The sequence below is a fragment of the Oryzias melastigma genome, linkage group LG14, assembly GCF_002922805.2.
Source record: "Oryzias melastigma strain HK-1 linkage group LG14, ASM292280v2, whole genome shotgun sequence".
NCBI classification, from domain to species: Eukaryota; Metazoa; Chordata; class Actinopteri; order Beloniformes; family Adrianichthyidae; genus Oryzias; species Oryzias melastigma.
In genome coordinates this window covers 11,719,968-11,744,626 of record NC_050525.1, presented here as the reverse complement: position 1 = coordinate 11,744,626, position 24,659 = coordinate 11,719,968, and the positions used below count along the sequence as shown (strand labels likewise).

Genomic DNA, 24,659 nt, shown 5'->3' with positions numbered 1-24,659 from the left:
TTTTGGAACATCTTGGGCGCTGCAATGGACTGGCAAATCATTTGAGGTGTATCCTGCCTTTGCCCAACAGTGCCTGGGATAGGCTCCAGCAACCCTGCGATACCAAAAGGGATTAAAAGGGTTTGGAAAATGGATGAACAGAACATCAAAAGCTGTCTCTTCAAGAGATTCAGGAAAATTTGTAACTGTATTTTGCTACTTTTTATTTTTATTATATTTCTGTTTCAGATTTTGGTGTCTGTTTCTGTAGGTGAGTCGCAGGCACGTCATACGAATTTTTCAGCCCGCACTGTGCAAGGGGCTCATTAGTGCTGTGATAAGTATGTGCTTCCTGCAAGAAGAAATACTGTTAGAAATGAGGAAGTTTGACAATCAGAGCATAACTTGTGAGGCATCTTATGAGCATCTAATGTATCACCAGCATGCCCCTGCACACATGGGGCGTGGAGCCAGTGGGCACACCTTACTGACTCACGTGTATGACACAAGTGCATTTAACTTGCATTACGCTTACAAATACTTCATAATATACTTATGACATGTACGACAATGATGCATTCCATTTTTAAGGTGGCTGCACAAGTCTCACGTGAGGTGAAAGACACACCTGCACTCTTTTTCAAGACCCTTTATGTGCCCAGAAAACCCCAAAACTTGTAACACCTGTACAGGTAAACCCTGTGAGAGTGTGTGTTTGACCAAAGCATTTGTGTAATTGTGACTTCTTTGATTTTTAACTTTCCGATCTCCTTGGTTGGGGTCCTGAACTGTGCCCCAAATCTAATTTAACTCTATAACACGAGAAATTCATATAAAAAATGTTATTTTGTGAATTGCAACCATTTCTGATTTTACTGAAATATCAGGGTCAGAAAAAGCTAAACGTTTAACGATGTACTAAGAAACTCCAGAGTCACTGCATAATCATTTATTCACATATTTCTTTTCACATATTACATATTATTATTGCTGCAGTTGTGGCGCCTTTCTGGTTTTCACCGTCAGTATTCCCTTAATGATATTCTTTGTTTCTATCTCTTTATAGTTTTCATCTTCATGCATGCTGAATATAACATTTTACAGGTGCAGGATGCAAATAAATAAAACAATCTCTTTTAAAAAGTTACATCTCATTATCTATCCATTCTATTTATGCTTCAGGAACATGCCTTTTTCAGTCCAATATGGGGAGAAAAAAACACCTTTAGGAGCGACTCTTCTCGGTAAGAAGGTGAAGGCATAACAAAGAGCACATTAATGATACATATTGTTAAAGCTGACATTATATGATTTATCTTTAGAACCCACCTCTCCCCCACCCACATGAAACCCATCCGAACTTTCTTAGAGAAAAAAGGCTAAAGTGTAATTATGTTATCTATGTACACTTACTTTGAAGTATGGCACCAAAATCTGCTTGTGAGAGAAAAGTCTGAGGTTATAAGTATTTGTGGCTACATTACCCTTTGTGTTCATCAGAAAAAGGTTTGCGTGTAAAATCCATTCAGAAGCTCACCACAGCAAGCACATTTTACAAGCTAAAGTAGAGACACAGTTTTCCGTGGGTTCTGAGAGTAAACACCATGCCTTGCCGGCACTTGGAGCGAAGCACAAAATGAACACAATGCTGGAAATCTAATTAAAATCATTGATAATGTACTCTGTGTGCTCCCATATGACTCTGCCTTCTGATTAGCACCTAGTGTTACATAGCAGGTGAAAAATAGTGACTTCATTTTTTTTTTTAAAGGAAAAGGCTGCAACACCTCCAGCAAATACTCGTCCAGTTGATGGTATCAGTACCTTTAGTTTGGGGGGGGGGGTAAAAAAGTGCTTCTCTTGAATATTGTGGACAATGACAAACAATATTATCTTTCTTTCAGCTGCTTAGATTTGTTGAGCATTCAGTTTTTCCTGACTCCAGTCAGAGACGAGCTGCGTTTCCTGGACACACATGCGTATGCATGCACACGCCAAAGCTCTTGCATAAACACATATAACTGAAAAGTTAAGGGGGTCTGTTTCCTGACCTAAAGGCAAATAATCAAGAGCTTTGTGTTATTTAAACTCGGACTATCTTTACAGTTTTACAACATTTCTTGTGTTTGCTCAGTTTTAGCTATTTTTCGAAGGCACCTCATGGCACCTAGGCAGAGCAGAGGTTTTTTTTATCAGTTTGTTAGGAAGATGATTCTTCTTTCTTCAAGTGTCAAAAAACTCTACTTGGTGAACCATTGTTCCATTGTGACTCAGAATCTGTGCTCCTGAATAGTAATAATAGAGTTATCAGTTTGCTCTCTACTGAGCAGGCCCAGGAAAAGCTCTTCTCCATAACTTCAAAGGTCCCCGAGCTCCCAGGCGGAGAAGCCTCTGTCAGACATAGGCCGACTCACTGGACTGGGTCCTGCCCAGGTTTGGGGCCTGGGACAGGTGTGACGCATCCTTCTTGCGCACCTCACAGATGGACTTCCTCCGGGCCTGCACTCCTCGCATGGCCGTCTTTATCTTCCTCCACCCAATGTGGTTGAGCTCAGCCAGGTTGAGGAGCACGCATATGCCGCTCACGGCAAACATGAAGACGAGGAAGACCGTTTTTTCTGTTGGGCGGGACACGTAACACTCCACCTCCTTCACACAGGGGTAGCGGTCACACTCAAACATCCCTGGCACGTTGAAGCCGTACAGGAAGTACTGGCCGGCCAAGAAGCCGATCTCCAGGGCATTGCGGAACACCACCTGGATGACGTAGAAGCGGGAGATGCCTTCTTGACGCCGCACTTTGGCGTTTTTGTGCGTTCCAGGAAGCCCCCGCGGTCCATTGGGGATCTCTTTGACGTCCATGTCGTGATCCTCCTTGCTGCCCTCAGGATGCACCAGGATGCCGTTGATGTTGCGCGCATGAAGCTTGCGACCGTGGTGGTCATGACCGTGGCGACCATGGTGTCCGTGACCGTGGTGATCCACGTAATGGTGCAGGAGGGAGTAGCTGCGGTCACGTGCCTTTGCAGACTGGTGAACTGAGTATGTGATGAAACACAGGCTCGGCGTGCACACCAAGATGATCTGAAAGACCCAGTAGCGGATGTGCGAAATTGGAAAGGCCTTGTCGTAGCAAGCCTGGTTGCAGCCGGGCTGCATGGTGTTGCAGATGAACATGATCTGCTCATCTTCATACACCTTCTCACCCACTATCCCAACTATTAGGATACGGAAAATCACCACCACTGTCAGCAGGATCCTGTGGAGACAAGGAAAAAAGAAAGGGGAGAATAAGGAAAAAAGAGCTAAAAACTAGAGAAAAATTCTACAAAAGTCACGTTAAGTCTCATTATAATATATAGAAATATTTTTAAATTAAAGCTCAGTCCTGTATGGTACTCTTTGTGTGTAACTATCTTTCTGTTTGCACATTAGCACTGATGTGTGATGTGCTTCATGGTTGGTTTGGCACTGAAAACTTCATATTTGCAATTGTAATCAGGCATAAAATAATTCACACCCCTGGTGAAGTTTTAGGCTGTTTTAAAACTTGAAACTAACATTTTAGCAATTCTAATCAAAATAGTCCTTAAAGCAGATTTTTAAAAAAGAAAGTAGTTCACTTATTGTAAAACTTAGTTTCATGTATTATTAATTGTCTACTCAGTGCAATCTATTTGCGTCTATAAGACAAAAATGTTTATTTTACCATGCTTATTCCTATATAAATATATAAAAATATTTTATATCCTCCATAAGAAGCTTTGTGTTTTGTTTTTTTAAGTCTGCTCTAATTTAACTTTAGGAATTTTCTTCCCAGCTTTTCTGTGCAATCAATGAAAGTTATAATTAAAGAGCATAAGAGAAAGTCACCATATTGTATAATAAATCTATCTGTATTCTACAAACTTCAAATTAAAGACCAAGTTTTGTGCATCAGCTCAAATGTACAAATCTAGCTCATTTTCTGATGGAAAAACAGGAATTATTGGGGAAAAAAACACATCACTAAGAATGTTTTAGAACTTTATCACTTTCTTTTTATTATAATTTTCTAGACAAAGAGAGAATAAAGTATGCTTATTTATTCATTTTATTTTTATTATTAAATTTAGATGAAGTTATTGTTACAAACCATGCAGTACAATACAGAGTGGGTCATAAAAAAATAATAAAATAATGTGACAATTGTGGTAGAAGATGCTTCTGCCCAACATGGGTTAATTGAGAAAAATTGACAGATTTGAAGTCAGTTGTGTAATTTAAAAAAAAAAAAAACTTTGAAACACATGGCTAAATCACAATTCCAGTAGGAAATTTGAAGCAAACCCAGAAGTACCAAAGGTTGCAGTTCCTCATAAGACCACTAGAGGCTGTAGAAGTAGAGAGCATTTTTTCCTCCACTCCCATATTTTATATGTCGTAATTTACTCCAAAAAAATCTGATATTTATTTTGTTAAATATTTTTAAACTTATTTTTATTTTATAAGAGCAAAAAATATGTGTAATGTTAGCAGGGTTTTTTTTGTTTGTTTGTTTTTGATTGGGTCCATGGGTGGGCTCCAAAAACCTTTTCAACCAGGTATTTTCAGAATATCATTGAGGTTGGTGGTGTAAACCCAAATCAATATACCTGACTCACCTTCATGAGTGACGTTACAGATCATTTGTACATTTGTAGGATGAATATAGATCTCTAAAGCAGGGTTGCATGAAGTTGTTTTAATTAGCAAATATAGATCACATCGTTCTTTAGTTCTGAAGAAAAGCCCGATCTGTGTGCACACCACTGGACCAGAAATGAAAACCTTTAAAGGTTTTTCCCAATCCAGAGTTTTGAGAATTTATAAACAGACTTTTTTATGAGTTATTTATCATTGTGACTGTCCTGAGAGAACTACTGTTGGAACAAAGTGTTCGAAAAGCCCTCAGCATTACTCTGGTAAAGTCAATGTAAATGTCTGGCGCGAAATTAATTCAAAATCTATAATATTGACATTTTTTTAAACTCCTCCATTGGTCTGACTTGAATTAAAGCACAGATATGATAATGGTTCAAATATATTCCTCCTTTGGGCTAGTCCTCTGCTGACAGCTTTGTCGTTTTTACCGTCTAATTCTGTCATATCTACAAAGACTGTAGGAGTACAAGAGGCTGGATTATTAACTGCTTTTTTCTGAATCAAAGATGCTGGACCACACGCCTCGTAATCTGCAAATCTGTCAGGACCTCCCTTGGAGAATCATTAGAGCAGTGCTGCAGTTTTAGAAGCATTTCCCAGGGTCCAGCACTTCACAGAGAAGCGTAGCTGCGTTCTGATGTGCTGCACAGCTCTGGTGTCGATCCAAGCCGGGCACTGCAGAGGAAGACTGGGGCTTTCAGGCTGCACTGTCAGCTCTTTCTAATGAGTGAGGAAAGCCTGCGCATTGTGGGGCTCCCCAATATTTATGCCACAATGCAGTGGATGCAAAGGCTCCCCTGCAAGGTGAAGCTGATTACTCTAACACACTTATTTCCAAGCGCAGGGGGGGATCTGTTTGCAGTGTAACAGAGACTTTGGCTGAAAGGTAGCATTATCCTTAGCTATGAAAAGTGGTCCAATTCCAGTGTGTATATTTTAATGATGACTCAATTTTTTTCCCACCTGCCTTATAGCCTGCTAACACAACCATCTGTGAAAATTAGTGCGAGAAAGCTCTAGAAATAAGCAGAGGACTGCAGAAAATAGGTAGCTATAGAGACCCGGGGATGAGGGGAAAAGGATTGCTGAAATCTGGGATTTCTAAGTCTTTGAAAGAGGTGAACGAGGAGACAGCCCGACGAGGCAGGGAGGAAGGCAAGCAGAGGAAATAACAGAGGAGCATGTTAACATTAAACAAACTTGAAATAGAACATAGCTCCGTATTGCGGCTGTTCCCACTCCACCTGCACACCTCTGTGTGCCGTGTGACAAAAAAAATAAAAATAAAAAAAAACGAACAGTCAGCCGTGCGTTTGACTTCTGCAAAAAAGACTGTCCGTCCACTCTGAGCTCAGCTGCAACTTTATTCGCCACACTAGCGCTGCTTTTAAAAAACACAACAGATTATGACTTTCAAATTGGGCATGTAATTCACATGAAAATATACAGCTGACATCTTATTCTCTGCATGGAGAGCAATTAGTATTTGGTGGCTTGACAGCAGTGGATTTTGACCGCGGGGCAGAAATTGATGGGCCTCTGCACCAGAAGGAGTCTGTTGATGGATACTGCAATGCTGGGAGGGAAATATGTGGCTCATTTAGATGCAAATATCCATTCAAGTAATACAAGAAAATGCCAATTGTTCAGAGTCGGATCTACAGGGGTGATATTTGATTCAAAAGGGACTTAACAGCATATCTGCACTCAGCTTGATTCTATTTATAGACACGGATCAAACTGGACAAGTTGATGCCTGCTAGAGGACAGCTTGAACTTGCCTGTATTCCAATTGCCTTATATTGTTTCCAATCCAGCTTGTATTTTGCTATAAATTACTGCCATGTAAAAAAATGTGACGTCTATTAATTAAGCTTTGCAAATAACCAGCAACATTCAAAATGTTCTGTGCAGACCAGGATTCCTCATTATCTGCAAACCCTCCTAATGCGGGCTATACTCCAGACAATACTTTACCCAAAGCTTAATTAACAGCAGCCTGCAGCCTCAAGGGTCCATTTCTCTGCATCGTTTTGTGTTTTCGTCAGAGTCTTTTATGAAGTTTTTGCTCCATATTCTCTGCTTTTCTCGTTCTTAGAGTCAGACGGAACAATTTAACCTCTTACTGAAGAAAGCCTGAACATTCTCCTCTAAAGATTATATACAGTGCCCTCAAACTTCTACAAAATGTTTTAAATATTTAGACTAGATTTTTAAAAAAGTGGGATCTCTGGCTAGAAGAAGAGACTTTTTTCAGTTCCATATTCTGAGCATATTAGCAAAAAAGGATGAATGAAATCAGTTTAAGCAGAATAAAGATCCGTGTTAAATTAAAAACAAGGATATCACAACTTTCTTTTTTTTTTTTTAATAAAAATGGATTCTTGTGCAAATCTAGACAAAGTTTGGAGTTCCCTGCAATTCTGGTTTCCTCTCACCAGCCTAAAAGACTGACAGGGAATTTAGATTACCGAGATGTGAGACTGCATCACTATGTGGCCTTTATTTAGCTAGTAACTGAAAACATTGTGACATTTCTTTTTTCTGATACCAACAGAAATATGTTGTCAAATTTTTGAAAAAATATGAACTTAATGACTTATATTTTTCATATGTTTTTTGTGCATTTACAGTAAATAATAAATAGCTTTAAAAAACTTTTTACATTTAATTTTAGAATATAATTGCAGTGAGATTTGAGCAGCTCAAGACAAACAGAAAGACAGTTCAGTGTGCAAAACAACATGTGTGAGTGTGTTTCTTCTCTCAATTCAATCATTTTCCACACCCAATAAACAATGTGGTGAAGGATAGCACCAAAAGTAGCTTTGTTTGTGTAGGGATTGCAAAAACTTTTAAAAATAAAAAATACTATGATACATTAGTTTCTTGAATTGACTGTTTAATCTCAATTACAAAGAAAAAAGTGATAAAGGAAAAATGTTCATTAACTTCAATGCTGAAGGAGAGTAAAACTTTTTCGTTCAAAATAGGCTACAATATTAATTAAAGTGACCACTAAAGAGTAAAATATCGGTGTTCTAATTTTATAACTAGTTCACTGATTTAAATCCTGGACGCCTACATTTATTTCCAGTTATGAAAAAAAAATTCTCATTTTTCTGCTTATGAGCTAATGCTAAATCAACGTAATTCTGGAGCCGAAGTGGTTTTCATACATGCATCAACGGGCCTCAAGAGTTTAGAAACACTTATTGCTTTTACGTTGGTTTTAATCTCTGTTTTAAATTGGTTTTATGCTTTTTATTCTGTTTATGTCCTACTATCACACAATGTTCTCTGTATGTTCTCCCTGTGCACTTTAGGCCTCCTTGGCTGATGGTGGAAGGTGCTTTATAAATAAATAAATAAATAAAATGAAATGTATTTCTAGTTGTGATTCCAATTATTTGTTTGTGCAGTTGGTGTTACTGATTCAATTTATTTAAAACAATCCAAAGACTGAGCGTGTATCGAGGGGTGTGCGTTTCTGCGGGTGTGATTGCTATTGCCAGCACCTCTCTGCTGGATCACAGGATAATCAGCTTGAGGCAGATTGCTGCATTGGCAAAAAAAAAAAAGGCATAGACACTATCTGAAAACATCTGTGTTTTAAGTTCTGCACCACAACGAGTCGATACTATAAGTTGGAGCCTAAATATTCAGAATATTCAATAATAAGTGATGGAATTTTTTTTTTTACTTGAGGCGTCCTGATTTTTAAGAAATTAAAGCAACTTGAAGACACTTTAGAAAGCATTTAGTCTGTACTTTTTTATATTTTGGTCAAAATAGCTTCTTTAAAGGCTGGTTAATGATCTCTGACATCAATCTCCCTCTCATCCCCTCATTTAGCTGCTTTCGTCTTAGTCAACTTGCCCCAAGTTAAGACTAATGATTCCACATTTAGAGACTTTCTCCCATTCAAGATTTATCATTGCCAAAAAGAAAATAAAACAAAATAACTTTTTTTCTTTTTTAAATGTAAAATCTTTTCTCATCCGTCACTAATAGCTTGCATATTCACAAACCGCAAAGAACAACAGCAGCTTGTGGACATGTTAAAGCTAACCCTGGAGAGGGGACAACAAAACGTAGCAACGAGATTCTTAATTACGTTGCTGTCACTTCAAACTGCTCGGTGGGAAGCTGATTGACCTGTAAGATTGTGTGTAATAGAAAGGAACGCCGGCAGCTCATCAGCTGGTGTGTCGACTGGACGTACACGTTCTGTCTTTCCCAGAGGCTTTGGGATGCACACGCATACACACAAGCTCATTCATACGGCAGCTGCTGCCTGCAATCTTCAGGGAGAACGGTGGCTCCAGGCGCACAAGCTGATGCATCAGAAAACACACATTTGCTCACACACATGGATTATTACTAAACATTTTTTTGTTATTACTGTATAGGAGGATAATTTACGATTGTGTGGAGGGACTGGATGAGGGCAGTGTCATCTGTGAAGACACCTTGGATATAAATATACCTCTCACCCTACACTCTCTATAATAAGCGCAACTGATTACTGATGACAGCATGTAATAAGTAAAGATCGTCGTAGGTCTTGAATTTAGGCAGCTTAATTATGAATATTTGATCTCTACCACCCCGCAAGTCTGCTTTTTTTTAGGTTTATTAATAGTCAAAGGTTTAGCCCACACATCTGGGACATGTGCACAATCATAATCTTCATAAATGCAGTGGAACAAGCATATTTATTTTAAAATATATTTTTTTCTTTATTTAAAAGTAAATTTAAAAAGAAATAATGCTCTTTTTCCATCACATTTTGACATGGTTTACATTTCTAATGATTTATTGACACATTTTTTTTAATAATTAAGTGTTTTCTGGCATCAGCTACAACAATATTCCATATTGAAAATTAATTTTTACCAGCATTTTTTTGTTGTAAAATAAAGGTTAAATATTGAAAAAAAACAACAAAAGTACAATAATTCTTGTAGATTTTTTGTTCCTCTTGAATTGAGTCAGTATTTCTGACTGTGTGTGTTAGAGATTTATTATTAAAATCAAAGGAAAAAAATCTTTTCGCAGGTTTTTTTTATATACTTCAACACATGAGTGGATGTTACTGTCACTTCCACACCTGTGTCTCAGAGGGAAAAGGCCTCCAGCTGTCTTCAGGATTCAAAGAGGAAACTAAGAAAGCTAATTGAAAGAATCTCAACAGGTATAGGTGTCAATTAAAACTGAAAGCTGAGATCTTTGTTTAAAAATAACAGAAGAAAAGAAAATATCTGAAGCAGAATGGAATTGGTTCAAGTCTATTCACAGCCTTTCCGACATCTGAGTTGCCTAACCAAGCATGATGAGCAGCTCCAAGAGTAACAGATGCAGCTCGGCTACGTCTCATTTGTACCCTCTTATCAAAAATACCCCCTTTTATTTCATTTAATGCCAAGGCAGGCACATTTTTATGCATGCAAATACATTAAAAAAAAGCTTGAAAGCTAAAAAACTTTTTTTAATAAGTCACGTCAGTATTTCTCTTTGGACAGCAACCAAACCTTAATGCTGATTCTATGGAAACGGGATTTCCGAATGTTTAATAGATCAAACGGTGACTCATCAAAACTTAAAGTGATGATAGGGCTTCACAGTCCACACAAACATGAATGATGCATGGAGAAAACTATTTTAAACGACAGATTTTAGTTAAACTGCAGATGTTCACTGCAGTATACAGTATGTGTAACATATTTAAACAATAAAGGATCCTCTGTGTGAGATATACAGGAAAATACTTGTAAAGACAAACAGTTTTTAATAAAAAAAAAATTAAAATTAGACTAAATGATACAAAAAAAGTTGTGATTTAATTTATGTTTTAGAATCTTTCTCTGTAGTTAAAATAACTTTTCAAGAATGGTGTTGTAGATCTTCTTGGACTCTAATTCTTCACTATATTTTATGCATTTCCTTTGTTTAGATTGCATTTCACAGTCTTAGTTTACACTTGAGAGGGTTTAAAGGGAAACAAAATGTGAAAGAACACATATGTCAAACATAATCAGAGTCATTTTATTTTGTCTTGTCTAGAACTGGTACAAGTTCAGCTTTCAATATTTATTCACTGCTATTTCTGAGCTCTTTTGAGCACATTGCTCAAGACCTAATTAAATAATGCAATGCAAATGGAATTGAAAGTTCTTAATGTCTACTCTGCATGGCGGTCTTTGGAGAACCGATATTATATTGACAAAGTGGGAAAACCCCCCCTTGATCTTCGGGTTAACAGATTTGAATAAGTTATTTACGGATCAACTCTGCCACTGACCTGACTTCAACTTGGCCTCTGATTCAGCTAACAGGGCATTTTTATGGTCAGCTTGTGCAAAGGAGAGTGAAGGATGGGGGGTGGGGGGGTTCAAGGATGTAGCCATAAATCTGATTTGACATGAACAGGGAAATGTTTACAACAGATTTTGTTCTGAGCCTTCACTGTAAACTTCAAAAAGTACAGAGTGTTCCAGAAGTCAGGTGTCATTTAACAGGCGGCAGGGGTGAATGAGAAATTAATAAAGGAAGCAGTAACCATGTGTGTGATCAGAAACGCAAAATGCTTTTGTTGGTCCGGCAGACAATTTAGAAACCGTTTATTGCTTGAACTAGAAAAACACAATCATCTATTTTTATGTGTTTATATATAGTAAAAATATGTAGCTTTGTCATTTTTTTTTTAAATAAAGTGATGCAAAAAGTGGCACAGTATGTACTATGAAATAACTAACAAAAAAATGTATATTTTAATATTTTATAATATATTTTCACTCAATGGTCCTATAGAATATTATTATTATTATTACTATTATCTGTGATCCAAGGCCCCCAAATTGTCTGATGATCATCTGATTTCAGACTGCCACCTCCCTGCCCCTGTGCTGCCGTCCCACTGCCACCGTCCAATTGTTAGAAATAGTTTGGTGGCAGCGCGGGCTTTAGACAAGGGTTGTTGACATGGCGTCAATCTGGCGATCCCATACACTGTGGGTCCAACTGGGGAGACAGCATTGTTGACGTGAAATCTTAAAAATTCCGCTGATGCCTCTGCCCCATCAGGCAGTGGCAGTTGTATTTGTGACCGTAGCATAAAAGAAGTGTATGGTTATAGACCTGCAACTAGCACTATTACACTTTTAGATTTTTTTATTTTGCTTGCAAAGCTTCACATCCAACAAAGAGGCCAAAAAGGCCCAATGTTTTTTGTAATGTTATTTCAAAAAGTGCAGAAAATAAAAAATAAATCATGTTATTCCTAAAGCGATGTCCTGTTTAGATTACATTTTGCTAGCATTGTATCTGTTGTTGGGATACGGGATTGTTTTGAAATAAAGAGCAGATTCACTATCAAAATATGCATTTATTGTTGTTGTCTTAATCTGCACTTTCACACTGGCCTGTTTGGTCCACACTATTAAATAATAAAGGAAATAGTTCCGAACTTTAGCATCTGAACTGATGACTACTGTTTTGGCGCAGAGTGACTTGTGTGGAAGGGGAGATTATTTCCTGTACTGTGTTGGATAGTTCAGTCTTTTATGTCCTGTACCGGTATTTATCTTCTTTTTTTCTTGAGTAAATAACCACTGACAGATTTTTGGGGGGTTTGGGTAAAGCTTTTTTAGGTGCGGTTTTTGGAGTAGAAAGGTGGAAATTTTACAAATGACTTCTCATGCTGTCATTTTTAATACGGTTGTATTACTACTTGTAATAATACCTCAAATATTAAGGAGAAAAATACTTTTTTTCCCAAACATGTGGGTAATGATTGGTTTTTTGATCACACAACATTACGTCAAAATATATAGATATTTTTTTTTCTTTGCAGCCAACTTCAGATTTCATGTAATCTTTAAGTTTGATGAAAAGAACTGTGATCATTTTAATACCAACAATACTTTAAAAAAAAAGTATGACAAAACTTACTTATTCTAAAAATACTGAAAACGTTAAACAATTTAGAAAAGTTATGGGGCATTTGTAATTGTGTTACAGGTGGTGTAGGCAAAACGGAACCCAGGACCAGGAAGGACTCGAATACAGATTGCAGATTGACAAAATATAATCATAAGAGAAAAAAGAAATAGCTGGTAGCACAAGACTCTGCGACACTTAAAAACCAAAAGACAATTACTTACATATCTAAGGACTAATGTCAAATATAATGCAGCTGTGGCAACCAGGTGAGGGCAGAAGAGTAGGGGGAAACACTGCTGAATGTAGCAAACTGACCAGTCCTCAAGTACATTTTTTACCAAAAAAAAAAAAAAAGTTAAAAAAATACATATTTGTTTGATGTACTTTTGTTGATTTAGTAATAGGGGGTGATATAAGTTTTCTTCTTTCTGCTCATTTTCATTTATTAACTGTTATAATTTAATTTTGTATTATTTTGATGTTATGTATTTTTTGTTTTGCATATAGCTCAGTCTCAAGTCCCTTCTTCAGCCTTGTTTTTGTTTATGTGTCTCATCTTTTTTCATGTTATATATAAAGCTCTATCTCAACTTTGAATTCCAAAATTATAAAAGCAGTAAAGGTTACCTAAATGTTAACTTGCTTGACTTACTGTACATCTGACTTATCAATCACACCATACTCTTGTTCAAATTGCCTGTTTAAAATTGCTATTTATGCACATCAATGAAAAAATAAAGCAGGCTGGTTTAGAAGTTTTTGCAAATATAGTACCAGTAAATTAGATGCACATTTCCTTTTGGGTTTCTTCTTATGTTTAACTTGAACTAAAAAGTTGTTCCTTCTTAAGAACTAAATTAAAAATTCATGTTAGTCAGCACCGTTCAACTTACTTGACTTTTTATATATCCATAAATCATAACTTCATGAATCAAATATTTTTTTTTCTTTTTTATTCTCCGTGTTTCTAAATTAAGTTGCATCTCCTCTGTTTCTTCAAAGTCACTTGAACTGCTCATAGGTGAATATGCTTGTATGGCCTGTCTGAGGTGAGGGGATGAATGGCAGTCCGGTTAACGGTTCTTGTTGATGCCTGGCCCCTGACACTGCATCCCATAATGAGATAGCACATTGGTGCAAAGGAAATGCAAACCCCCCTCCCCTCCCAATCGATCCCACCTCCATTCTGTGTATGTATGTGGTGCACCACATGCTGATGACTTCTTTGCTTTTAAGGTGTTTGAAGCTTCACTGAATTTATCAGTTAATAAAAAATGACTAGAGGATGGAAACTTTTCACTGCTGATTTATGCACAATAGTATCTGCTTTTATTATGTTGCTTCAAAAAAAAAAAAGAAAACAGAGTAGCAAGTGCTAAAAAATTCAGTTTTTCATCGGATTGATGAATTTTATTACAAGTCTTAGTTGGCTGTAGCAGAACATAAAAGTCTTGTGCACACACACCACTGATTGGCTGCTGAAATTAATAATACCTTATGCTGACTGAAAGCTGAGCTCAGCTTTTCTGAAAATCTTCGCACCGTCAAACGGAATAATCAATAACATCCAACATCAGCTCGTCCTGCATTAGTAAGTTAATGACAGCTCCTCATGCCCACAGAAACGCTTTAATTTGAAACCCCCCCTCTGCCACATGATGGATTACACCGCCCGTAAATTGCTTATGTATGGGCGTTATTGCTCCACAACAAGGTTGGTTTTGAGGAAGAACATAGGAGAAGAAATGAGTTCTGTCCATCTTTCCATCTGTTTGAACAAAGATCTGAAACTCAGATTATTTTAGGAGATCTGGGGTGCCTTTCTTAATATAGAACCCCTCCTTCTGGTCCGTGTTCTGACATATTTAGAGAGAGGTTAGAGAATGTGAACAAGTGTGCTTCATCTATACATGCCTGTGTGGTTTAGTGTAGACCTTTAAGCTTAAAAAGCAGCACGGTTTTCACTTTACTGGCGGTTAGAAAGGAGTCGGTCAATTCCACATGCATTTTTAATGAATAGCTTGTTGCTACCGCAAACAAAAGACACGTATTAAGCTTTTATGAATTATGCTAAAGTGTAGAAGGATATGTGATTATTAATACATAATTTAACGCTGCTGCAATGGTAAAGGTGTGTTAATCTGAAAATTCAAAAAAATCTTCTCAGGCGTTTTATTTTGAAGGGCACTTCTCTCTGAATGGCATCAATCTAACCTTTTATAAGTAGTTTTTTTTTTTCTTTTAGATAAATATGAAATTAAAAAGAGAAAAAAGGTCTTGGCTATTTTTAGCTAATCTCATCAATGCGTGGGGACACAGACTGAGTTTATGTGCCGGCCTTTTTTCTTTGCTGCACGGTCTGTCAGCAGCCCTGACACAGATTCTCAGCACCAAACCTCTGCAGAGAGCAAACTTTTCCTCCTTTATCTCTTTCATGCTTCCCCCGTGTTGCCTTTTTATTCTCCCACTGCAGCTCACTCACATCTCTTTTTTATCCATCTTTTATGTTTCTTTTTTCTGAGATCCCTTCAGTTGCTCCATTATCACTGCCTTTTTTTTTTTTTTTTTGCTCTATTTATCTTTACAAGTTGGCTGAGTACAGCAATGCGGTCTATTGAAAGATGCACCAAGATACTTCCTTCCTCCAAGAAATAAAAACCCAAGGCTTGATCCTTTCACGCATAAAAGCATCTCTTTTTTTAAGCTTACAAACATGCTGACCGGTACATATGTTAAAGGTTTTATCAAAATCAGCAAGTGTATTTATAATGTCGGCTAAAGATATATTGTATTTTTTTAAAGTAGCATTTATAGCAGTCTGAAACAGCTGTCATAGTACAATAAAAAAAATTAAAGATCTTTTTGGATATTTTTGTCGTAAAATTACTAAAGTAGTTTGCAATGTGCAAACTAAATGCAAAATTAAAAATGTGTGAATAAAAAAAATGCAACATTCGTATTGGGTGTAAACCCCCACCTTTTAGTTTGTCAAATCAGTTATTTAATTACATGTACAGTTTGATTTTTTTATGCTTAAAAAACACACTTAAGACATAAAAGACAACCACAAATATCATCAAGGCTGCACCTTTACATGTGAAAATGAAACATAAATGTTCAACATTACAGCTAAACTGCTCATCAGAAGCCAAATTTTCAAATTTCAAGACATTGAAGGTTTAGGAAACACTCAACCATCACTAGCTGAATAGATCGGTGTAAATATTACCCTCAATAATAAAAATTGATTACTACAGCCTTGACAATAATTGTTAATAAATTGAATAATCACAGTGAAAGTCATAGGTTATCCATGCACACACATTGCTCAGTTAGAAGATGAAAACACATCAATCTCTGAATCATAAGCAAGGCACCCATGGTTAGTCAGAGGCACAGAAGCAACTCTCAATTGTCTGTTCCTTTCATAGACCATAATTAAGCTAACCTATGCCGTAAAACGCTTCCTCTATTTGTTGCCTATGCCTGGGCATAGGTTAGCTTAACACCTACAATTAAGAAACAGCTTAATTGTAGCTGGACATCCAACAATGGAACTGCATCATACGACATGTTGGCACTGGAAAGTAATGACCGACATGCAATCATGTTCCAACGTTTTGATGCAGGGGAGACACAACAGTCATGAGGGGACACGCCGCTCTGTGCTTTGGAACTGGATCCTTTTTCTGTTGCAATTACATACATGCAAATTAAGTGATAGTAACAACACACACAGGCTGGACGTCCCAGTTGTGATGCCATTGAGCAGTGGCTGCATGCTCAGGCCACACCCCAGTGAAGTGCTGAACCTTCACAATGCACAACAGTGCGATACTACATCACAGTTGGTCGTGTTCACAAGTGCAATGGGTCACAACTGACCATGGCCAACGGGGTATGTTGGGCGTGGTCAGCAGCACAAAAGACTCGAACCTTTCAACCCGTAGAGGTCAGTGCAAGAAATTTGGTCTCAATGTGGAGTTTAGTTTGGATTGGTATCAATCTAGGAGGCACCTTGATGGCACAAAACTGTGCCAGTGGTGAACAATTCTCCAACTTGCTGGTACATCCATAGACGTCATTCAGATGAGGGAATTATTAAATAACACTAATTTCCTGACCATGCAGACACATGCTTGGGATTAGGAATTCACTTTGGTAGCTTTTGCCAAATTAAAAAAAAAATGTAGTTGAAAAAAGGTCCAGATTCTTGTCACTCATTTGTAAGAAGCTGCTTCAGGCTGACCTCAGTTATTAAAAAAAAAAAAAAAAAAAAAAAAAATATCTTGAAGCATTTTTGGTATTCTGGACACATACAGGTACACCTTCAAAATCATAAAATGAAAAGTCAGGGATCTACAAGCAGAGATTTCAAAGACAGTATTTCTGTGCTCGTGTACCCTATGGCAGACTGAATAGAATGAGAAACCTCCACAGGAAAGCATCTAATGTTACAGTTAATAGCCTAGGAACAACTGGAGAGCCTTGCAGGACAAACACAAACTGAGGGACGCCAAACACAAGGGGATCACTTACAAAACATCTCACTGTATTCAGCGGTACATTACTGTTGGTGTTGTATAAACTACTCCCTGTGCTCGGGCTGTTTTTAACTCAATTTGTGTTGCTAAGAATAGTTTGTTAACGTATAGTCAAACGTCGTGCCAGATTATTGTACAAATGACTAATCTATAAACAAGCTAGCTTTTTTTTTCATTTACTGCATTATGTTTTCACGAAACCCTTTAAATGTTCAGCCAGTGCAGTGCATGATCAACAAATAGCTCAAATTAGGTGAATAACAAGAAACCATGACATCTTCAGACGATTCGTTAAGACTTCTGAAAGAAGTAACAGACAAATTGAGAGTTGCTTCTGTGCCTCTGAAAGACTGTAGGTAGCTTGAATCATCCAGAGATTGTTATTATTTTAGCTTTCTTTGAACCCTGTCCTCGCAGGGTTTGGCTGACTCAACTGCCAGCTCTGGATCTTAAAGCTGCATTAAGTAATTTTTTTGATGACCACTAGGGGGCGGAAAGACTCCAAAACAAGTTCACAATTGTTAGAATCGAGATTATCGGGTTGTTACGGCTAACATGTTAGCAAACAGTTGCCTACTCACATATCCAGCAGAAACAGAGCAACACGGACATCCCTTTGGTCTCCTTTTTCTGGCCACCTGTTGAATGTAATTCCAATATTCACAGGCAATTTAGCCCTTGTTTGGTCTTCCATCTTGAATGAGAATGTGTTGGACTTTTTTTTTATGAAGTGTCTGTCTCCATTTCAGTTCCTCTCGCTTATTGTGGCCTTACACTGGGCATTTAACACTCAGCTTGTTTTCAATTAAAGACCCACTCCAATGAAAATGGTGTTTTTAACAAGAAATTTAAGCTCAAAATTTGTACATTTGAGCATATCTTAAGTTAAATTGCAGTGAATCAGAAGTAGATGAAAAAATGATATTTCGAAAAGTTTGTAGCTGTGACGTAGAACCTACAGTCGGAGGGGCACCAACTTCCTGTTGCAGACAAATAGATCCATGTACGTTTCCGTTTTCCTCGTCTTAGCTGGCAACTGTCTCATCATTGTTCGGGATTTTTGTTGTACCGCTAATGTTAGCTTGCGTTTGTGAGAGGGTGTAAGCTAGCGGGAGACAGTGGCTATATTCGAATTCCTTCTTTACTTACTACTTAGTAGATTATATTGTTTTGTAAAGCTGACTGAATCTATGGCTACTGTATGTCATTCTCTCCTCCCTAACTTCTAAAAACTATAAAGTGCAGGACCAGCTAGTGTGCTGGATTTTAAAAGCAATTCAGACATCATGCTCACTACTTTTTTTAAAAAAACAGTAAGTATGACATCACAGATTTCATGCAGTAAAAATCGAATCAATACAAACATTTTACGATGTCTATTTAAGAATCCACTGTGTTCTGATGATGAAAACATTGATGGTTTGCTAAATGTTCAAATGCAATGCATTGTGGTCTATATTCGCCAATGTCGTGAGCATCGATGCACACTGGTTTTTCACAAAGACTTCTAAGAAATTTCTAGGGCACTCAATTTTAGAATTGTAGATTCGGACAGCATTACAAAATGGCAAATGCACTTTATAGTACGTCGTGAAGGAATTCGGACACAGCCTGTCATTTCAAAAAGCGAGCACCCTAAAAATTTCCCAAAATTCTCTGCGAAAAACCAGTCTCCATCAATGCTCTCTAGATTGGGGAATATAACCACAATGCATTGTGTTTGAACAATTTATAAGTATAAATTATTATTATTTTTTAATAAACTATCAACAGTTTCATAATCAGAGCATTTTGAATAAATAATCTTCATAATGTGCTCGTATTGATTAGGTTTTCACTTTGTGAATCGGTGATGTCATATTCGCTGTAAAAAAAAAAAAAAAAAGTAGTGAGCATGGTGTCTGAGTTGCTTTTAAAATCCCGGAGACTTGATAGTCCTGCATTATATATTTTTTCAGTAGTGAGGGATTAGGGAAGGAATTTTAACATAGGTATTCTAAACAACGGGATGATGGGATATGAGTGCAGGCTTCCTCTGGGCCAATGGTTCTGCTTACAACTCAGAAGCAAATTTTTGATGAACTAGTGCCGCTCTGCAGAAGCTATTTTCTACAACATCATTTTTTTTTTGTTTTGTTTTGGCTAAAAACACCATAATCATAATTAAAAGACCACTTCTTTCACAATAGATCAAAAGATGATTGGAGTGGGACTTTAAGGAACCTCCGTTTTTTTGTTTACATTTTAAAAGATGTCACGTCAAAATTCGCTGAAATCGGTGAGTTTCAAATTAGATTATCTACTCTTTGTAGTGGCAGCGATGCCAAAAATCGAAACAAATGATCAAATGGGACAAAAACATTGCTTAATGCATCTTTAAAATCAGTCAAGCTAGGTGAGTCATTGGCTAATGCATTTGCAGAGAAAGAACTGACTGCAATGGGAAGCAAAGTCCTCCTTGTAAAAGGTTTCTATACATTTTCTGGAAGGTTTATTGGGGCTCACATCATCTCTGTTGCTTTGATGCAGTTACAGTATAAGGGATTCAGACGATAAAGCCTTACTGCTCTGTGCACACTCTGCACATTGCAGTGGCTGGATGCATGGGCCAATTTCCCCTCATTTAACCCACAGAGCATACGACACACACACAAATACACACTTCTATACACCGCCTGTCAAAAGAGAATCCAGCAGATGGAGGATTTGACTCTCCGTTGCGGAAATGACACTTAGTTACAAATTGTTCAAGCTTTAAATTGTAGATCCAGATTTCCCTGACGGAAGCAAGTTAACTTTTTTAAATAAGCATCCCGGTGTGACATCTGTATTGTGTTCAGTGAGCGGAAAATTCCACTTTTGCATCTTATTAATCACCCAGAGGTGATGTGGAGCACACATTTCACAGAGAGATTACAGCACATCTTCACAGCATGTCCACTGCAAATCCACCGTGTTTGTTTCATGTCCCCAAAAGTCACTCACGGTACGGCAGTGTAGTGGTCCCCCATGAAAGTACCGGGAACTAACTTTTTTGTCTTTCATTTTCTCCCCCTCACCTGCAGCCCACCATCTTTTCATCTTCCACCCCATCCTCTCACTCCTACTCCCCTCTCATCCTTCTGTCCTATTGGTCGGTGGCCAAGTACCATCTATCAATGGTCAGGCTATTAACTGGCATCAACATAGGAACCTCTCTGCATTATCTGTAATGCCTGGTAAAGCCTGCTATTGATTAGGTGCAATTAGTTTAGCCCTTAACTAGTGATAAGTGTGGAGAATCAGAGTGGAGGGGACGAGAAGGACACGGGGAAGACTGATGGGATTGTGGAGCGGAGGAGAGCAACGGGACAAGCCTTGAGGAGTCTCTGTAGGGATGCCGTTACATAAAACAACGTGTACTGTACACAAAAGATACTTCTTTTTACTTTACACAACAAATCGGCGCCTTACCTTCCAATCATGGTGGAGTGCTGCTGGACAGCTGCCTCCAGCAGCCTCTCCAAAATGGTCCATTCTCCCATGGTGATGGAACGATGGCAGAAACAGGGTTTGGGGAGCAACCCCTTCTTCCCTCCTCAGACTTCTTCCTCTGCCTCGCAGGACCAGCCTGCGCTTGCTTGCACCAGCAGGGGTTACGCCAAACCTCTGCACCTCATCAGCTCCCCCCACCACACACACACCCTCCTGACCTCTACACGCCGACCTGGCCGGGAGTGTCCCCGTGAGCGCGATTGTCTTCTGCTGGGCCCGTCCTGCTGTGCTCCCCCCCTTGGTGTTGAAAGAGGTGGTAAGCTGAAATCCTCCCCCTCCTCTCTCTCCCCCCCCCTCCCCAGCGCAGTGATGCTTGTCCTCCCCCTGCAGCACCACTCTGTTCTGCACTACAGCATATGCTATAGCTCACTGTATGACAGCCATGATTGCCCTCTCTTCTCCACTTGTCTATTACTCCTTTTCCGTCCTCCTCCTTTACCCCCCAGTAACTTCAGCGGCACCCTGTGCCATCAAGGCTACACCTGCCCTCGCATTGTATGCCTTTGCCTTTACTGCAACCTTGCTCCGTTAACATAAACACACACAGCTGATTCTCCTTGGCTCATCTTGGCAATCGGCACTGTAAACACACACACTCCTTCCCCTCAAAGACAGCTCTGAATCCTACACTCTCACACTTCCAACAGAGGACAGCAGATCCACACCAGCACACAAAGCTCCCGCCTGCTGAATGTCATTTCATGACTGGAGGAATGGTCGCTCCCATAGCTCAGAGCACTACACAGACCCATAAAAACCCAGCGCGCACACACTCACACACACACTGCCACACAGACCATCAGTGATAAATCAGCTGCCTTGCTGCATCCAGTAAAGCTGAACCGCAGCAGCTAGCTGCAGACCCGTTGTCCCTTGTTGTCCCTCTGGCTAATTTCAGCACAGTCCAGTGCCCAGAGTCATGTCTGCTGCAGGCAACAGGGAAGAAAAGGCGTCCTGTAAGAAATGTTTCTGGGCTCCATCATTTTGTGTCTCCTTCCCCTCCCTTTCCCCTTCTTGCTCTCTATCCACCTTCACTCACTTCCTCTTTGGTTCTGGTTCTGTGTTGATCTCAGTCCTTCCAACTAGCTCTGTGTCAGTGAGCGGTCCCCATCTCTGCTCAGCGCTCTCCTCTCTATCTCTGAGCTTCTTTCTTGCTCGTCGCTCTGTCTCTGTCACTCTCCGTGAGCATGCAACACCCCCCCTCCTCTCTCCTCCTCTTCTTCTTTGTTCTTCCCTCTCGTACCTCCCGTTCCCTCCTTGCTTCCCCGCCTCCTCTGGTAAATTTGCTTGGATTGCTATCCGGGTTGGTGGTTCACTTATGCTTGCAAGAATGCCTCCCACTGCTGTGCATGTCTCTGATGTTGCTCGGAATATACAGGTTGCAGATCATAGTGTTCCCTCTGTCCTGCAGTCCTTTGTACTGGTGGGATGCACCTCAAATGCTCTCCTTTTTTATTTATTTTTTAATCAGTCACACCATCAATCCAGGATTCATATTTCTCATTCTAATATTCTACATTTATTCCCTGACTTTTCTATCGACCTTTTTTTTTCCTGACCCAATGCATTTGCCCTTTCTGTTTTCCCCCCGTCTTGTCCTTTCTTCATGTCCTCCACACATCCTACAGTAATCCTTCATTCTCTCTCTGTCCCGAGAGAAATGAGCACTGTGTTGTACTTTGCTGTGACATTGAAAGCTGCAGTCATTACACTTACATGAAGGTGGATCGGAAATGTGATGGTACCCTGCACTAAACCCGCAGACGCAGGGCGATGGATCCCATTAAATTAACACTCAGATCTAGCAGATGAACACTGAATATTTAAAAAAAAAAAAAAGTAAAATTTTTAAAAGCCAAGCAGGAAAATCCTACAGTTGAAACGAAGAACTCAAAGGAGTCATTTCAAATCCGTGAGACATAGCAGGTCTTTCCCATCCGAAAGACTGACTCAAAATTTGAAAACGAATCACAGACACCAGAATTAAATCCCAGCTGGAGGGGATTCATGGTTCAAGTCAATATTGTATGTGCTACTTTCATTTACAACTTTTGAAAAAATTAATACACCAAAAAATCCCCCTACATAAGGAAGACAGAGAAAGAGCAGGACATGCTGTGGGGGAGACAAAGCGATTTTGTCGTTTCAGCATCTTCTGAGGGAGTGGGAGGGGGTCTTTCCCCTCACCAAGGACATCAGCAGTACGGGGGGTTAAAAGGAGATAAGGCGGGTAAGCTAGTGAACCATGATGGCTCTACTTGAGCTCTGCTTTAGGCCCCAAACCTGGCGGCTGAAGCGCTGGGATCAGCTGGTAAATGCTGTGAGAGGAGCTGGACGACACCAGAATGAAAGAGGGGCGCAGGTGTGTGCATTCTCTTTACTGACCTAGAACAGCTGAAGTAGGCAGAAACACACATACTGTACGGTAGTAAAACACTACATGGGTATTTATAGAAATTATATCACAAACTATTTTGAATGGCTGCAAATATTTGGGTTATATAAAAATAATTCAAGATGTGGATCAAATTAGGAGAAGTAATTCACCAGGGATTCTATTTAGCCTATTAAAATGATATTCAAAAGAAAGTGTAACACAAAGAAACAAAGACACTTACATACACTGAATACAAATTATTCCGTATGTCCAAAGTGTGGCCAATAAAAAATCATGCACATTACAATTTCCTCCCCTCATAAACATTCACACTATGATACTAATTGAAACATCAATATTTGTAAAAAAAAAAAAAAAAAAAAGAACACAACATTTTATGATAGAAAGATTAAAAAAAGGATAAACCCCAAAAATGGTGATCATTATAATCGCAAAAGCCCTTGACAGGCTTGTCCTCAGTGATTTGAGCATTTTGACAACTGTGCATTTTTGACAGCATAAACTGTGTGGAATAATTTAATGTAGGTGCAACAAAAATCAGAAGCTTTGGCAAGTGTCAAAGTTATGAACCTACAATAAAAAAGTTCACTGTACGAATTTGTGTGAAATGAACATAAAAAATGTTTTGAACCAAAACGGGGGCCCTTAAAATTAGCCAAGAACAGTGTTTTTCAATGTTTTTTTAGACAAGTTTTTTATATTGACTGTCTTAACATATATCTTATGAAAGCAATCTAATAAACAAATACAAAAAGTATTTTTATTATCATCCGTGTGTCTACAGTAACAAACCTGGACCTGTTTGGAAAAAAACAGAGCTGATATTCCCTAAATGGTAATGTTTTTAGACCAATTTGGTAAAAATTTAATCATGACACACTAGTGTAATATGGCATAATAGTTAAAAAAAACTCTGGTTTAGATACTCTAGATATAATTCAAAAAGGTAAGTGCTACTTATAAAAAGGATACAAGAAAATGAGTTTTCTACAAATGCCTGTTGCACTTCCTTACTTTTGGATCTGGTGGTTACACAAACTACTGTGATAGACTAAGCAAAGAAGAAAGATTTTTTTTGCATATAATGAATGCAAAATAGGCCTCATGACAAAAATGTATATAGTATTTTAAGCTCGTATAAAGTTTAGAATATGACACGCTCAGCATGCCATTTTTTTCCACAGCTATTAATTCAAAATATATGTGACTTCTTTCCTTCACCTGTTAAAAATTAAGCTTAAAATAGTCACCAAATAGTCTCCCTCAAGCATTGCCATCCTAATGACAACATTTAAAAAATATTTAAAACACTCTGCATCAAAACTGAATCTTTTCTGACTTAAAAATAACAAGCAATATGTAAATCCAATAGACATGCTATCCATTTGATAGAGCTTGTGTTTGAGTTTAATATCATACATAAATGTTTATGTCAAGAAATTAATACTGGTATACATTTAACTTGAAGGATATCAATATCAGTTTAAGCCAGATCCCTGAGAAAAATGAAAAAAAAAAAAAATCAAACGAATAATAATAATAATAATGAAAATAATAATAATGTGGTGTTAGCACGC

The 24,659-nt window shown here is 38.4% G+C and overlaps 1 protein-coding gene across 2 annotated transcripts; it reads right to left on the bottom strand.

The window, feature by feature from the left end:
• Positions 1-912: 912 nt before the first annotated feature.
• On the bottom strand, positions 913-23,898 carry LOC112142886 (gap junction delta-2 protein). Of its 2 annotated transcripts, XM_024266531.2 has the most exons (3): positions 20,604-23,898; positions 17,732-17,788; positions 913-3,238 (listed from the first exon to the last, which is right to left on the bottom strand). In XM_024266531.2, exons 1-3 carry the CDS (start codon positions 20,672-20,674, stop codon positions 2,374-2,376), a joined length of 993 nt encoding a protein of 330 aa, XP_024122299.1. In that variant the 5' UTR covers positions 20,675-23,898; the 3' UTR covers positions 913-2,373. The 2 variants fall into 2 exon arrangements, with proteins under 2 accessions (XP_024122299.1, XP_024122300.1); XM_024266532.2 differs by lacking the exon at positions 17,732-17,788 and having other exon boundaries at positions 20,604-23,893.
• Positions 23,899-24,659: the final 761 nt, after the last annotated feature.